The sequence below is a fragment of the Stigmatopora argus genome, chromosome 12 (assembly GCF_051989625.1).
Source record: "Stigmatopora argus isolate UIUO_Sarg chromosome 12, RoL_Sarg_1.0, whole genome shotgun sequence".
Classification (NCBI taxonomy): domain Eukaryota; kingdom Metazoa; phylum Chordata; class Actinopteri; order Syngnathiformes; family Syngnathidae; genus Stigmatopora; species Stigmatopora argus.
This window is the reverse complement of record NC_135398.1, coordinates 1,137,965-1,154,642: the sequence shown is the minus strand read 5'-3', so window position 1 is coordinate 1,154,642 and position 16,678 is coordinate 1,137,965. Positions and strand designations below refer to the sequence as shown.

The window sequence follows — 16,678 nt, the reverse complement described above, 5'->3', positions numbered from 1 at the left end:
GAATACATGATGTAAATTCGCTCTTTCAGATTAATTTATCACTAATAGACGTCCAATCTATTTGAACAGGGAGAGTAGCATGCTCCTCGAACTATTACTGCCAACCCTCCTGTCAAAGAGATTGGACATCTATCACCGACAATATAAAAACAACCCAATCTTTTTTTTACCCCAATTCCGATTTGACGAGATCAGGCCCGATTTCCAATCAGATGACCAAATTTGAATAATCAAAAAGGCTCTCCCTGTCAAAACAATTTAGACGTTTATCACCGTCAATGGCAGCCAATTAGTTAATTAAAAAATTGACATTTTAACCTTTTTTACCCCAATTCCGATTAACTAAAAATGACGAGATCAGGCCCGATTTCCCGTCAGATGATCGGATCCGAGTCGTCAAAAAGGTCAAGTTTTTGTTTAAATCAGGGGAACTTTTTGAAAGAGAGAGCCATAAACAATTCATAATTTCAAATATTATTCCTTTAGAGCCATAATCACAATTTTAAAGTGAAAACACATGAAAATGTGCGATTTTTTTAGTCATTTTACAACTTTTAAAGTACAAAAAATATCTGAATTATTTTGACAACATTGTTAAGATGTTGCTAATCAATGAATGTCAATGAGTATCAATGAGAGAATGAATGTGACGTTCCTATTGGTGCGTTCGGGACTCTTTTCTCTCACCACCGGTTTCCATATTTTAGCTCAGAGCCATATGCACCCATCAAAAGAGCCACACGTGGCTCCCGAGCCATAGGTTCCCTACCCCTGGTTTAAATGAAGGCTAACGCAGACAAAAGACAAGAGACATTCCACTTAACAGTGCCTAAATGTTTATTTTCCAGTAAGCTACATTTATTTCCTCCAAATTGAACATCCTGACACAACTTAAATTATCTCCACGCACTTGATTCCAGTCTCACACTGAAGAACGAACGGTCAACAAAAAAAGAACGAGAGCAAAACGAGTAAAGGTGCGTTTCGACGTCCGCTAGCACGTAGGCTCACTCGCGCTAACCAAGTGAAACCACAGTGAGAGACGAAACATTTTTTCCCAGTCGCCATACCGACACCATCGTCAAAAAACGGGCCTATCGGGCGGCCATCTTGCGAGATGACGACCACGTTTCAATGTTCCTAAGCGGACAAACGTTAAGGCATGATCTCCAAATGTGCTTTTTTTGTGGCAACCGTAAACAAAAAAAATCGGAGACGCGGAGAAAGATCGGACGGCGCCGGACGTCCATTTGAACCGAATTGGACGACCGTCGCCGTCGACGAGTTAAAAATCAGAGAAGCGATTCGCGTGCGTTAAACTTTAACCGGTGACGCGAACCTGGAAAAATCAAACCGCTTGAGTACATTTTTTGATTTTTTGTTTTTTTTTTCCTGGCGTGTAAACAAGACGAACGCGCCCACGTGTCGATGGAATGAAAACAAGCGTAACAGAACCAAAAATATACAGTTGGTCAAACATCACACTCCAAAAAAAGTCAAATTAGAAGAAAAAAAAAAAAGGGTCCAAAAAGCACAACATTGAGTCATTTTTTTTCTCGTTTAAATCCTACATCCAGCTCGTTAGCGACATTAATAGATTTTTTTTTTTTTTAGGTACCTCTTATATTTTCTTCACTCTGAGTATTTACAACTGTACAAGCAAAGCACACACCTCAAAGTGCATAATATTTAATACAGTATCGACTGTTTGCATTTACACGTTTAACTTTCGCCCGCCAAAAAAAAAAAACCTGAATCTAAACGATTCTTTTTTTTGGTATAAAAAAGGGCAAAAAGAAACAAAAAACAAAAAAAACGTTGACTTATATGCACTCTGCCTTTCGTGCCTCAATATTGTGTTTATTAGCGGAGGAGGGGGCGGGGCCACAGATACACTATGCTCGTCTGGTATAAAAGTTAAGGCAAAGTCACATTTCAAGTTCAAATAAAATTCAAGTTTCTCAACAAGCACTGGGTGGAAATCTTTTGCGAATTCTCAACCGAGGGGAAAAGGTGAATGCGGCGCACAACTCGAGAAATGTGCGTCTTCTGTACGGCTTTTTTTGGGGGTTGGGGGGTAGCAAAAGAACCGAACCATCCCAGTGCATCAGTCCTTAAAAAGAAGGAAAAAAGAAAAAAAAAAAGAACCCAGAAGTTTTCCCTCATCTTTTCTTGCTGGGCGGAAGACGTCACTCACGGTCGTGTCGGGACGTTCTACGCTGCCTTACGAGCTGCTACAAGACGCTTTTTTTTCTAACTCTCTATCGCCATCTACCTTCAACACGAAATACAGCAACCCAAAAGCCGAGAGAAGGCACGGCACCCTCGTTTCCTCGTCCGCCGTCATCCAAACACTTGCAATCTTTCATCCCGAAAAAAAGTCCAACGCCCGAAATCCCTTTCGCGCCGGGCTAGCGTAGCGAATGGTCGAGTCGAGGTCAAATGAACGCATCTGGCGGACGTGAGCGACAAAGTGGTAAAGGCTCACCTAGCGCAGGGATTAGCGACATCCGTAGGAAAGACGCTAGCGACGCCAACAAAGTTAGATCCTCATTTCCTGGTCTGCTGTCATCCGAATGCTAGCAGGCTTTCCTTTAACAACAACAACAACAACAACAAAAAAGATACTTCAAGACCTTTCTAACGCAACTTCGGAGTCAAATCGTCAATGGAAAGCAAATGAGGCATTTCGTGAACGCGAGAGACGCACAAAGTCGTTAAGGGGCCTCCCGATTGGACCTTACCGCGCTAGGCTAACCGCTATTGGAACGAAACCGCTAACAAAGCTCCACGCGCGATCCTCGTCTACTGACGTCCAACGCCTTCTGTCAAAAAAGTCAGAATTCTGGATAGAGAAGCTTAATAATTAGCCGCATCTTCTGTCAAATTATCTACGTCTCGCAAAAGCGCCTCCCCTTTCTAATCTCGCTAGCGCTGGAGTTCCCGCTAACCCAACGAAAGAAGCTAACAAAGTCGTGAGCGCGCTCTTCCCCGTTTACTGCCGCCCCCCCCCCCCCAAAAAAACCTCCCGTGAAGGCCGTCAAATGCCTTGGAAAGGCGATCGCCGTTCGTTTTTGTGCGGCGTCGCTCGACGTCTCGCTAACGCGGCTAAGTGTCCGACAAAGAGCGGAACTGAGCGTTTAAACTCGGTGGCTGCCGATGAACGGAGATGTTAAAAAAAGGGTATGAAAGGAGAACAAAACAAACAAAATGCCAATATTTTCCTATCGCTCACAGTGTCGCTTAGGCCGAGGGTTGCGAATTCTGGGAATTCTGGGAATTTTACCACCTTCTGCAGGGAGAAACGAGAAGGGGCATAGAACGGACGGTGACTGACTGACGTCCAATCGTGCGGCTCTTAAAAACGAAATTAAAACTCTCCAAGTGAGTTTACCACTCGTGGACGTCCGATCCGTTTCAAGTGGGACGTTCATTCCCACTTTGAACGGACCGGACGTCAACGGCGACCGGTGCGCTAATTTTCCAATCGCATTTTTTTTTCCTTTTTTTGTTGACATTTTTTTAAACGGGAGTTTTGCACCGACGACTCGCCAGGGGGTCCGCGTCTGAGAAAACAAAATAAAGTCGCCGTTCTATGCCCGCCGTTGGCATTAAAAGTCCGTGTTTCCCGAGTTTTCGCCACCTCGTCGCCGAAAATGAGCGATCGTTAAAAGAAAGGGAAGGCGTTCGGTCGGGGGGGAGGGGCCGGGGGCGGGGTTTAGGGATCCGATGGGGAAGGATAAAAAATAAATGAGACGGTGCTTTACGTGCACGGTAAAGTGCTTTTCGTCTGCGAGCCCTGATCCAGAAAACGGGTTTTCCCATTTGCCCGCGTCGGAGGAGAAGAACGGAGTAGCCCTGGTGGCGTCTTTCCCGAGGCGTCGACGGAGAAGAGCGGAAGGAAGAGATGGAGGAAGGAGGAAGAAGAGGAGGACGAGGAGGAAGGGGGGAGGAGGAAGGGGAGGTCACCCGGGCCCTCCTTACTGAGGGGATTTGGGCGGTGGCGGCGAGGCCCAGCGGCCGGCCGGTCGCCGGGCGTCCCGCGGGGGTCTCCCCTTGGACGAGGGCGGGCACGTCTCCGCCTCGCCGGGGCACTTCCTCTCCTCGGCCGGCGGGTCGGCGCCCGCTGGCTTGGCTTCCTTGGGGGCGGAAGACTGCGTGATGGGGGCGAGGTTAGTGGGGGGCTCCTTGGCCCGCTGGCAGATCTCGGCGTAGGAAGGCTTCCTCTGCTCCTGAGGGCGGGACAAATACTTTAGCACCAACTCCGGTGTCCGATCGGTTTTCCACATCTCCCTCCTTCCTCTGGCACACCTGAATCCAACCCGAAGCCCGATAACGATGCTATTTTTTTATATTTTGGTGTGTTGGGGGAGGGAGGCTGGATAGAGGACCTTCAGGGCATCGGATTTAGAGGCTATGTGACTATTTGCGTCATTTACAAAACACTACATAAGGGCTGCCCAATACGTAGATTGAACTACAGCATACCTGTCAAACTCTGCCGATAACTGCCCTTATAAATGATTATGATTCCCCTTACAAACCCCCCAAAAACCTTACAAACACCGTACGACTTGTACGGTGTTTGTAAGGTTTTTTTGGGGTTTGTAAGGGGAATCATAATCATTTATAAGGGCAGTTATCGGCAGAGGTTGACAGGTATGAAGTTGGAAAACCTACGCAATAAGTCCCATGTGATACCTTTCCCTAAATCTGGTATGTTCAATCAGTAGATTGCAGTCAGGTGCTTCTGCTTTCAGAATCCCAACCCCCGCCGCTTCCACTGCGGACCAAAAACGAGCACCCACAGCGACCCTCGAAGACCGTTTTCCCCACCCTGGTGTAGAATGTCAAAGCCAGTCCAAGACTTTTTTGGGACCTATTTAAAACGTTGCAGACTTTTGACATTTGGACCCATTTAAGAGCACCTTGATGAAGTTGAAGCATTGGATGGACATATGAAGACGTAGCATTTCATAAAATGAGGCCTTCATTTAAGAGGGGTATGCAAACTATTCCACAAAGTGGGTGCTTTGCTTCCAACTTGGAAAGAGGAAACCTGTCCGCAAAAGTGTGGTCCAAAAGGTGCAATCAGTGGATTGCCGTCAGGTGCTTCTTGTTTTAGAAGCCCATCCCCCGTCACTTCAACTCTGTGTCTGTGGAGCTAAAATGTGCAGCCACACAGCCACCCACCCGCAGGTTCGCTTTGCCCAACCCTGAATTCTAACCCCAACAAGAAAGTAGGTCGCAGGGGGTTGGTTGGCTTATTGAAAAGATATTGGTGCAAAGTGTGAGCACCCCTGAACTACATGAATTAAAGTGAGAAAAAAAATGGACAAAAATATAGTATACTTTAGTTGGGGTAATTGAGCTGTTTTCATTAATAATTAAAAAAAAGTTTTCATTATTAATGAAAATGAAAAACAAAAAGTTCTGATGTAAAATCTTTGCCAAAGGCCTTTAAAATTAACCACAAAAAATCCAACGGGGGAAAAGAAAACTGATTATTGTAACAAAAAACTAAATGCGCCAAATTTGAATGGCCAACAGACAGATACGCTCAAGAGCCAAATATGTACGTAGAATCTAATACTTTGCTACAGAGGATTTGAAAGTTATCGTTAGTTTAACTCATTTACTCTCCCTACACCAAGGGTGTCAGACTCGGTCGGGTTGGTTCGCAGGCCGCTTTAACCTCAACTTGATTTCATGTGGGCCGGACCATTTTAGATATAATATTTAGATTTTTTTTTTTATAAATCGATTAAAAGCCCTGAATATTCAGTTTTTTTATAGATCTAAAACAATGTTTATTTTACCATTTTTTAATATATTTTTAGATTCTACAAAATGATTTTTGAACTAAAAACACAGAAAAAATGGATTGAAACATTTACAATTATTGATTTACAAAGGGGAAAAATCAGGAAATGTAAGATAAATCTATACTCTTCATTTGAATTTGATCCTAAAACAGAAAGTCGGCACTCATCATTTACTTTCCCGGGCCACACAAAATGATGCGGCGGGCCAGATTTAGCCCCTGGACCGCCACTTTGACACATGTGCCCTACACCTATTGAGAGCAATAGACATGAACTGAAAGTGTATAATTGTCAATAAGTTGATTGCGAACTTACCGTAGCGGCGCCGTTGACTTGCACCGACTTGCTGGTTGTCGACAGAGTACCGGGAACTCGCTCCACCAATGGCGGAACCTCCTTGGGCTTCCCCTCGGATACCCTCGCATCCCTGAAATGGAGAAAAACAACCATAACCATGGATTTATGAACAGAAAAACATTTTATTTTTGACGTTTCACCAGTCCAGTGCTTTTATTCAAGGTGGTTCTTACTCTGCTGGGAGGGAAGGAGGCGGTGGCGAGCAGACGGCGGGGGCCCAGCTGGATGCCGCCGACTGGGTGGGCGTGGCGGGCGAAGACAGGTAGCCCGCGGGCATCGCAGAGGAGGACGTGGCGGAAGGGGGGCTCCGAAGAGGCTCTTTGGGGCCGACCGACGAGGGGGTCGCTCCGGGACTGGAGTCCGCGCTAGCATTCTGCGAAATACGTTTCAACAAAATTAGTCTTTGAGGAAAATCGGAACAACCCTTGAACTTGTTTTTAAAAAGACCGCCAGGAAGCAAGTTACGTACTCGGTCTTTGGGGGCTGCGGCGACCACGGCGGCGGCGCCGGCCAGCCGGTTGTCGAAGATGTCCTCGCTTTTGAGATGCCCGGCGGCTCCGGGCAACGGGGGGAAACTGGACATGCCCAACTCGAAGCTCGGAGACGGCGCTTTGGGTGCGGGCGGCGGCGGCGATTGAGCCGTCACTCGCTGGTCACGCAAAAGTCATTTCATGGTCAATGGCGGGCGGCAGATCCACAATCCATAAAATGGCATCTTAAATTTGACTTACTGTAAACTTTTCGTCCCTCTTTTTCCTAGAAAAAAAAGATGACATTAAAGGGATAGACAATACCTTGATTATTTGAAACAAAGTGGAAAAAACAGCCAATATTTGGCCCTTTTAGCCAATCTAATAAAAGTATCTCAGACACGCGTACATTGGCTATTTGATGTGTCATTGTTTATCTTCAACCTACACAAGGGACTAAAAATGGAAAATAGCCCTCGGCTATAATCTTGCATATACCGTATTTTCTTGCATATAAGCCGTATTTGTAACTCAAAAAAATGAATCATGGGTACAGCTTATATGCGCACAACACTTGCTATACTCTTTTTCACCAGTGGATGTCGGCAAAGTAACATTAACTATTTGTTGGTTATTTTAGGTTTCAACCATTACTGCATGAAATAATTCCTTATGATATTGACCCTAATAATGTGTTTTTGATTCATACAGTACCTCAGAAATACCATGTGTGATGATTAAAAAATTTCCCTTCAAAGTAACACATTTGTACTCCCGATTAAAACCATAAATATGGAGGTGAAAATGGTGAATCGGGGGGCGGCTTATACGAGAAAAATTGTAAAATTCAACAATTTTAAGCCTATTTTAAGGGTGTGGCTTATACGCAGGGGCAGTTTATATGCGAGAAATTGTAAAATTCAACAATTTTAAGCCAATTTCAAGGGTGTGGCTTATACGCAGGGGCAGCTTATATGCGAGAAGTTACGGTAGATGTTCATTAACCTGAATATAAATATGTTCATTAATACGTTCTGTCCCTTAAAAAATAAATCAAACGCAAACTCATATGAATCACCGTGTGGACTTCCTGTGTGGCTCCAGTTTTTTTTACTAGGTCTACAATGTCTTGTGTGTCTGTCTTGCTACTGCAACCAAGAAATTTCCCCAATACTGGATGAAATAAAGTTCTAATCTAACTTTGGGAGTTTGTCATATTACTAGTAGCAACACTGAAACTAGCAGCGGGTTACCTTCCTCGCCCCATTCCCAGGGAAGAGTAGTCGGCGGCGCCAAAGTCGGACACTCGGCCGGTGCCCGCCGTCTCCCGGCGGGGAAAGGCGGCGGCGGCGGGCAACCTGCTCCTGGGTTGGCTGACGGGAAAGCGCGCGGGGGGGCTACTGCGGATGCCGTTCAGTCTGTCGCTGGGGAAGCTGGGAAAGAGGGCGGGACTCTCCAGGAGCCCCGTGCGCTCGGCGGTGGGGAGCCCCGGCCTCAGGTGCGGCTTGCTGTGGTTTCTGCGGGGGCAAAAGGGCAAAAGGAAATGGCGTTTATTCGTCTCGGTAAAAGCAGATGGCGTTTTCGGCTCGACTTCTTGAGGAGGAAGTCGAACGCCCACCTGGTCCGGGGAGAGTGGTGTCGTACGGTGACGGGAGTGGTCGCTGGTTTGAACGTGGCTGATGTGAACCCATTGATGAATTGGTTGTTGTGAAATGGAGCAACCTAAAAAAAAATAAAAAAAACTTTAGTGATACACATAATTTCTGTGTGTGCATGAATTGAGTTTGATTGATTTAATAAAGGCACAATACATACTAATGAACATATACCGTATTTTCACGACTATATGGCGCATCGCATTTTAAGCCGCAGTGTCAGTAACGAGTGCTATTTCTGTATTTGACACACACAAAAGGACGCACCGTTTTTAAAGACGCAGCCAGGCATGGCAAAACATACACCAGCTTAAACATATGGACACACGCTAAAAACAAGTTTTTAAAAAGGCAACGGAAGCAAAACTGAGTTCGGTTGTACTTTATAGAGCCATTTTACAATGTACTCACGTCATCATCACCCACAAATCCATCAAAGTCCTCATTTTCTGTGTCCGAATTGAACAATTGTCCAAACGAGTCATTGAAAACGATGAGTTTTATACGTTCGTCCAGGCGGCCACAATCCATTCGCAAATAGTAGCTAGCTAGTAGCTAGCGTAACTATTCCAACGCTGCCTTCCATGCTTCGTAAAGCTGTGTTGATGTCGATGTATGCAGGCCACAATCCATTGGGTGTATTGACAAAAGAAGTATATATCCCAGCAGTCACTGCGCAGTACTTTTTCGACGGGGAAAATAGTCGAGTCGGGGGCTGCTTGCCGTAGTTGTGAGAGCTGTAGAGGATGGTGTACCCTATCCACTGATTTATTTGATTTTATGGTGATCACAATTTTAGTATTGGTCCATATATAAAGCGCACTGGATTATAAGGCGCCCTGTCTATTTTGGACAAAATGTAAGACTTTTAAGTGCGCCTTATAGTCGTGAAAATACGGTACATGTAAATATTTAAGCTTATAGCCAAAGGCTAATTTCCATCTTTATATTAACACTTTCACTGAATTTCAATGAGTTTATCGCTTGAATACATTCAATCCATTTTAGCTAGGTGAATGAATATTCGTTGAGGTTGTTTGAAAATGGCACTATTATTTCACTGCACGTGCTTTGTTGACTTTAACCCCTAGATTGCCAAACAATTCCATCACCCATATCTCAAATCTAGCCATTTACGATAAACTGACGCCAACACGGACAAATGAATTGTTACCAGCGCGGGGTCGATGAAGCTGTGCGTGGCCGACCAGGCCTGCGGCGTGATGAGGCTGTACAGGGGGAACTGCTGCTGGGGGCTGTACACCGGCGGGATGTAGTAAGACGCCGTGTAACGCTGCTGCGCGTACGGGTTCACCTCCACTGGCCGGTAGCCGTTCTTTGGCATGAACGTGTTGAGGGCGATCGCCTTTGCTTTTATTCTTGCCTGCCACGCAGAAAACACGCCGTCACACACTAGCGGCGGGTTTACGTTCACCCGAGGGCCGGACAATGTCCATTCGATGTGGCTCACCTTGATAGGCTTCCCTTGAAAGGTTTTCACTTCCTCACGGAGGTACTGATATGCCTGGGACAAGAAAACACAATCTTTAAATCAGAGTACAGACAGATTAACACTAGGGGTGTTAAAAGTTAACTCTTTCAGCGCCATGGACGATGATAGATGTCCAACTACGTGTCTATTTGTATTCGTTTGCTGTGATTTTTTACTGAGTTACAATAGTGGACATCCAATCTGTTGAAAATGGCATTAGTTGTTCATTTGCTCCCAGTTCAAATGGCTTAGACGTCCATCGGCATCAATGGCAAATTGTTGTTGTTCAGGATATAAATTTACAAGAATAGGACACTTTATATTCAAAAGATTTTTTTTCATCGAAATGGGTAAAATGCTTGGATAAAATGGTCAAGATTAGATGTGAGATCTTTAGCCTGAGCCTGAACCAGACCTGAAATTCTCTGAGATCTTAACCTTTATTCAAAATTGCTTTTCCTCAGACGGTTCCTAGCGAATAAATTCATCCGGACCGATTACAGCCGTGGTCCGTTTGGTTGCTTAAAGAGTAGTGAGCGCTGCTTTTACCTGTTGTGCATCTGCTTCTGACTCAAAGGTGATGAACCAGTTGTCGTTGTAGGCAAATTCACAGTTGATGAACTTCGGTAGACTGTCTCCCTTAAAAAGAGCTTCCACCTCCTGGAGGGCGAAAAAAATAATAAGTTCAACTGTAAAATCCACTCTGCAGTTACAGTATTCTGTGAAGATATTGACCTTAGGCTAATGCTAACAAAGAGTAGACATCCGCCCAAAATGAACTTAAAATAAATGATGTAACATTTGCGGTTCTACAAAGATAAATGCACAGCCAAACCAGTATCTATTTGGGAACCTCTATAGGTGGTCATTTTTTTTTTTAAAGAAATGGTCCAAAAATCAACAGGAATCGCCCCAACATAAAAAAAAGAATGACCCGAGATCAGATGAGTTTATCCATCGCCATCTTAGCATTCCCATCCAATTTCATCACAAATGGCATTTTCAATTTTACAATTTTGCACTCCCGGGCCTCCGACTTCATCTGATCATTGACTGCCAGTAAAAATGTGCATCCCCTCCACGAGATTCTGAACCACGAGTAGTCGCCGTCGGCTAGCCAGAATGCGCAAACGTCCACCGGACGCCACCCGTTTGCACTCACGTCGACGGGCGTGCTCTCAGGAACTTCTCGGAGGATCACGATGCAGCGGTTCTGGTTGGGCCGCACCTTCTCTCCCTTCTCGTCCACCTGGACCAACGGCAGAGCTGGAAAAGAACGTCAACATCCGAATGGTTGAGCGAGCTGGAAGTTGGAAGCGAGCCCGTGCCGGTTCACTCTCGCGACACTCACAGCGTAAAATGTCCACGATGAGCTCCATGTCCGTGCCGAGTTTTTTGATGTGATCCAGGTTGGCCACCGTCACGATTGGCACGTACTGGTCGCTGTCCATTTGCGAGATGAGGTAAATGTCACTGGCCAGGTTCTCCCTAGGAAGACACACACCAGAACGCGGGTTTGCTAAATCTGCTGAGCGGCAAAGCGACCTCATCGTTGATGTGGCAAGCAGATTCCTTTTCCTTATTTGGTTCCGGTGACTGACAGTTTGACTGGGAGGGTCGGCAGGGATAATTCCATCCCTGCCAATGACAGCTAAATACCGTATTTATTCAAATATAACTTAATTTGTGACTACAAATTGGTATTTTTAGGTTAGGTAATATTTTTTATATGGACTCGAGATACGAAAAAAAAAAAACAAGTTACAAAATCCCCCAAAAAGCAACTTTAATTGTTATTTTTTTTACCACTATTACCCTATAAACTATAAGCGAATGCTATTTGGAGAGGGCTGGCTTTTGTAAAAGAAGGTAGATTATCGCCATCCGGTGGACAAAGACAGGTTTTACGTCTCCCATTACACATTACGGCTGTGGATGGGACTTTTTCACCAGCAGAGGGCAGTGTTTCACTGGGATTCATTTATAGCTTTGCTGCAGTTTTTTGGTACAAAATTTTGCACGTTATACTCGAATAAACACGGTACATCTTTTCCCTCCCCGACTCTGAAAATTATCAGGCTCGATTTTGGAGCATCTCTGCTAATAATAAACATCCTGAATGAGTTGAGAGTGTGATGGAAATGAGCAACGTTAGCTAAAAGGATGCACGAGCAGCACTTACCGAGAAAGACAAAACTCCAGAGCTTTTTTCAGGTGCTCCCTCAAACTTTCCTGGGGATTTTCAGGCTGGGAATCGCTCACTGTAAGCACAAAAAATACTTTAATCATTCAACTTCATTGTTGGCTTGTCGTTATTTGCTAATAACTCATTCACTGCTCTTGACAACGATTGACACCAAATATATTTGAACGAGGATGTCTGCATTTGAGCAGTACTTGGTCAAGACCATTAATTTTTTTGAGGATTATCTATAATAATAGCATTTTTTTATTTGCATTTTTTCCCATATTACCATATTTTCCACACTATTATGCGCAACCTCAATGAATAGCCGATCCCAAAATTATTTTCATTCTATACAAGGCCCACCGGACCGGACTATAAGCAGTATGGGATTGTGTTATACATCCACTAGATGGAGCTGTGCTGAAGGGAATTTTATCTAAAGATTTACCAATATAAAAGGTGCACTGCCGTTGTTTTGGGGGCGCCTTTTAGTGCGGAAAATACGGTACGCAATTGGATGTCCAATAAGAGCTGCAAAATATTGTTCAGCTTTTTTTTCTTGCTGAAATTGAGACCACTGTACTATGTTAAACCAATTAACAAAGAAAAAAAATCATAACTTATGCACGACAAGGCTAAACTTAGACCAGAAAATACGTTAGAATGCCATGTTAACTACGCGGCTAATTGGTTTGCCCGAAACCGTCAGCAGCAGCCAACGAGCGAGAACATCTTGCCTACCGGCGGGCCCTTGCTCGGAGAAGTCCGGGTAGGCCGGCTCCGTGGCGACGGGCGCGGCGGAGGCGGGAGGCTGGGCCGACGACATTAGCGGCGTTGGCGGAGGCTCATCGGGTTGAGATATTAGTGGCTCTTTGAAAGCGTCGTCCTCTTCGCTGGCTTCGAAGCCTCCAAAGAAAAAAAAGACCAACAAGTTAATGATGTATGGAAAACTTCTCATCAAAAACAGAGCCTCTTATTGGTCCATTTTTTTTTTGAACAAGCGGGGAGGCCGGTCCAACCTTGCGTGGCGGGCTGAGTGGAGCTCTCGCGGCCGTCCTTCCATGTCCTCAGGGTCGCTGCGCAGTTGTTGGCACCGCCGCTGGGGTCCACACTAAACACGCGGGTGGCCCATGCTTTGGCATTGGGGTTGAGGTCCGAAACCTTGGCGGAATCCTGGGGGCCGGAACACCACATGACGTTCGAGAATTTTGCCACTGGATGCTAACATTGAGCCGTAACACCTCCAAATTGCATCACAATATTTCAAAACAAATTCTCCTTAAACCAGGGGTAGGGAACCTATGGCTCGGGAGCCACATTTGGCTCTTTTGATGGGTGCATATGGCTCTCCACTAACCTGTGAGGTAAACTATGGAAACTGCTTGTGAGGAAGCGCAGGAATAGGAGCGTGACGTTGGAATTATGGCAATGACACTACCCCAGCGCCTTATAATCATTTTTTTTTCATTACACTCTTATGCATGAATTTTCTCATTGATACTCATTGATTAGCAACAACGTAACAATGTTGTCAAAATAATTCAGAGACTTTTTGTACTTTAACAGTGGTGAAGTGACTAAAAAAGGCACACATTTTCATGTATGTTGACTTTTAAATTCGGAGCAGGGCTCTCAAGGATTAACATTTAAAAAAATATGAATTGTTTATGGCTCTTTCCATCAAAAAGGTTGCCGACCCCTGCCTTAAACCAATGGAACAGAAATCCAAAACAGACCAGAAAAAGAAAACCCAGAATGCCCTAAAAATGTAGCAAAAGCAACCCAAAAATCAAAAAGAAGTGACCCATAAGAACCCTGAAACTAATCCTAATCTTAATCTGTCAATGCCATTGGCGCCAACAACTCATTTCGAGTGGGCGGGGCCAATAAACATCACAATCAAAATGAATTGGCGCCATCAATGGCACCCAACAGAAAATAGCAAAACATCCTTTGTCAACAATAATATTAAGAGTAGCGCAAAATCCAATTTAGCCCACACCGAGACATTTAGCGTGTTTGTTTCGATGTTCCACGTACCAAATGAGCGCTGTCCTTGGCCTCTTGTACTTGCTGCACCTGTGGTTCAGCGACAACCTTTGTGTCCTGATCAGAAGTCATGAGCCGTCTGCTTTTTGGCTCCTCAGGGAGAAGACGATGTGGCAGCGAGGGGTCTACGGCGCCCCGCCAGACCACCAACAAAACAACAACAGAGAAAGAAAAAAAACGTCATCAGGGCAAGGTTTACTTACTGCTGCGCCTTAACAAGAAATCAAGCACACATCTGTTAAAACAAAAAGTACACGTGGAGGTCTTGGTAACCTTTGCAATTTTATTGATAGTTGCGTAATCGATGAATAGATACGAGGTGGGCGGACGCGGCCTTCGAGCTCACATTGATTGGAATGACACCGTCAGAAAAGACAAACCCACTGAACGGCCCAATGATCTTAATCGACACATTCACTATTTTAACCAATGGGGGCGCTTTGAAGGAGCTTCTAGCTAACTAGCTAGCTAACCACAACCGACCGGGACAATCAAGCTCAACTCATTCACGGACATTGACGGCAGTTATACAATTATTAACTTGATTTTTGGACCATAATACTACAAGAAAACTATTGATCTTCTTAAAATATATTATTAAACAGGATTGAATCAAATGGTGACCTGTGAATACTGAATTAAATGGCCAGTTAGGAGGCAAAAAATAGAATTTTGGGAATATAAAATAACAGCAAGAAGAAAACATTCTGCCAATCTAATATTTGTCCACCAACGCTGGTCTCCATTCAAAATCAAGCCCTGGGCCTCCTCCGCAACTTGACGGGTGGCCTATTGCAGTTGAAAAATGCTGCTAGGTTTTTCCAGGACAAGGTTGCTCACCAAACTGGTCCTCCCATACTATTTTGATTGATGCTTTATTGTTAGACAACTTTGACTTAATATTTTCCGAAATCACTGCATTTCAGCTTCCAGGCTGAAAATTCCCACTATTTTTTTGTGGGATTGTCGTCTTTTGACGAAACATAAAAATGGTGTTTCGTCAAAAGACGACAATCCCCCAAAAAGCTTATTTTTGAAACAAATTGACAGTTTTAAGATTGACTTCCTAACAGTAAATGTCCACTGTAAATTTGCTGTATTACAAATAAAAGGGAGAAACGCCGAAAAATCGGTGGCACAAGTAACTAAAAATGTGGTTTAAAATTAAAACAAACAGATTCATTGCTTATTAAAATAATGACACGCTTCAGTTTTTGGAATGCAGGCTGTAACAATAGCTGGTAAGGGACATTTAATATATCGTAAGGCAGATTTAACAACTTTAAACAATATTTTTAAATGCTGTATTACAGTTTAATCACAACAACGTCAGGGTTATAAACGGGTTTGCCAGAATCAGCATTGCAGTTAAATGAGAGAAACGTCGTGTTTTGATTAGACAAGAAAACCACAATACAAAATATTTCCGTTCAGACGGCGACATCAAACCGCAGAAAAGACATGATTGGAGTAATAACAGAATGCGGTAAAGTTAAAGGAGCAGCCGCGGGGTGGTTAGCGTTTGTATCCAATGGAAGATGGCGACCTCCGGCGTGATTTAGCCCGATTCCCCCAACCCCCATCGAGCTAATATTTGGCTAGCGCTCAAAGCTAACTTCACTATGACCAATAAACATTTTTTTTGTTATTGAAACGAGTGTTGCTTTTGTACCTACTTTAACTATTCGAATAAAGAGGTTGCCACTCACCTGTCAACTCTCGCTGTCCGATAATCAACAAACACAGAGAGGGTGGGGAGGAGAGTCTGGGCAGCGGCAGAAGACAGGAGACGTCGGGGTTTGGATTGAGGCCTACACCTGACGTCTGGGGCTAAATGCGCAGGGTATTAACCAGCAGGTAATGTCGAACACGCTCGCTGTTTATAATCGTCGTAGGCCACCGGGCATCCACGTTAACGCTTATCCGACCTTTAAGCAAGTCGTAACAAGTCAGCCGACAAGTCCCAAAATAGATTTATACCCCCACCCACCCCCCGAAAAGTGAGGTATAGCCTACCAGCACTGCGCGCTAGTTAGCAAGGGAAGCTAAGTAGCTAACTAGCTTAGCCTGCTTGCCTTCCCAACTTAGTGCAGTCGTGCTTAATAAATCTGGCGCCTATACAATTTCAACGCGAGAGAATATATCCAAAACGCTCGGCAATATCGACTCCGGAATATGGAATAATTTAAGAGAATCGGTTAAATCCGAGGAATAAAGGTGTCACGGTTTCCGACTGGGTAGATACTCTCGACTCCCGAAAAGATATGAGAGGAGGATTCTGGAACGGAGAAGTCGCCGTTTCCTTTCCCTTTCGTCTTTCAGCAAAAGATCGTCTATGTCGATAAGACCATTAATTTTCCCAACAAGACTTAAGTCGTCCACAAGTTTAGAACATCTCAAAATGAGTCGAAAATCTTAAAATTAAATACAAAATGTTTTGTAACGTATGAAGTGAAGACAATTAAATCACTCAAATGTTATCAATACCGATGACAGCTGTTGCGTTGAATTGCCTGTTAAAGAGTGGATGCTCTTCGTTTCACAAGCATCTCTGATTCAGGGCAAACCCCACAGCTTTGGCGGGGGGCTCGCGCTTTCGACCCGCCTTTTTCTTGACCACGGCTGTCAGCCGCCAACTCTAA

General features: G+C 44.5%; 1 protein-coding gene across 1 annotated transcript; it reads right to left on the bottom strand.

Annotated features, from left to right (window-relative positions):
* Nucleotides 1–819: 819 nt before the first annotated feature.
* larp4b (La ribonucleoprotein 4B) lies at nucleotides 820–16,579 on the bottom strand. The gene is made up of 17 exons (XM_077615215.1): nucleotides 15,746–16,579; nucleotides 14,028–14,161; nucleotides 13,007–13,160; nucleotides 12,729–12,893; nucleotides 11,982–12,060; nucleotides 11,151–11,287; nucleotides 10,962–11,065; nucleotides 10,349–10,459; nucleotides 9,779–9,832; nucleotides 9,482–9,691; nucleotides 8,271–8,374; nucleotides 7,906–8,169; nucleotides 6,914–6,938; nucleotides 6,652–6,831; nucleotides 6,356–6,555; nucleotides 6,141–6,252; nucleotides 820–4,232 (listed from the first exon to the last, which is right to left on the bottom strand). The coding sequence occupies exons 2-17, from the start codon at nucleotides 14,106–14,108 to the stop codon at nucleotides 3,981–3,983; spliced, it is 2,232 nt and encodes a 743-aa protein (XP_077471341.1). The 5' UTR covers nucleotides 14,109–14,161; nucleotides 15,746–16,579; the 3' UTR covers nucleotides 820–3,980.
* Between the last annotated feature and the right edge of the window lie 99 nt (nucleotides 16,580–16,678).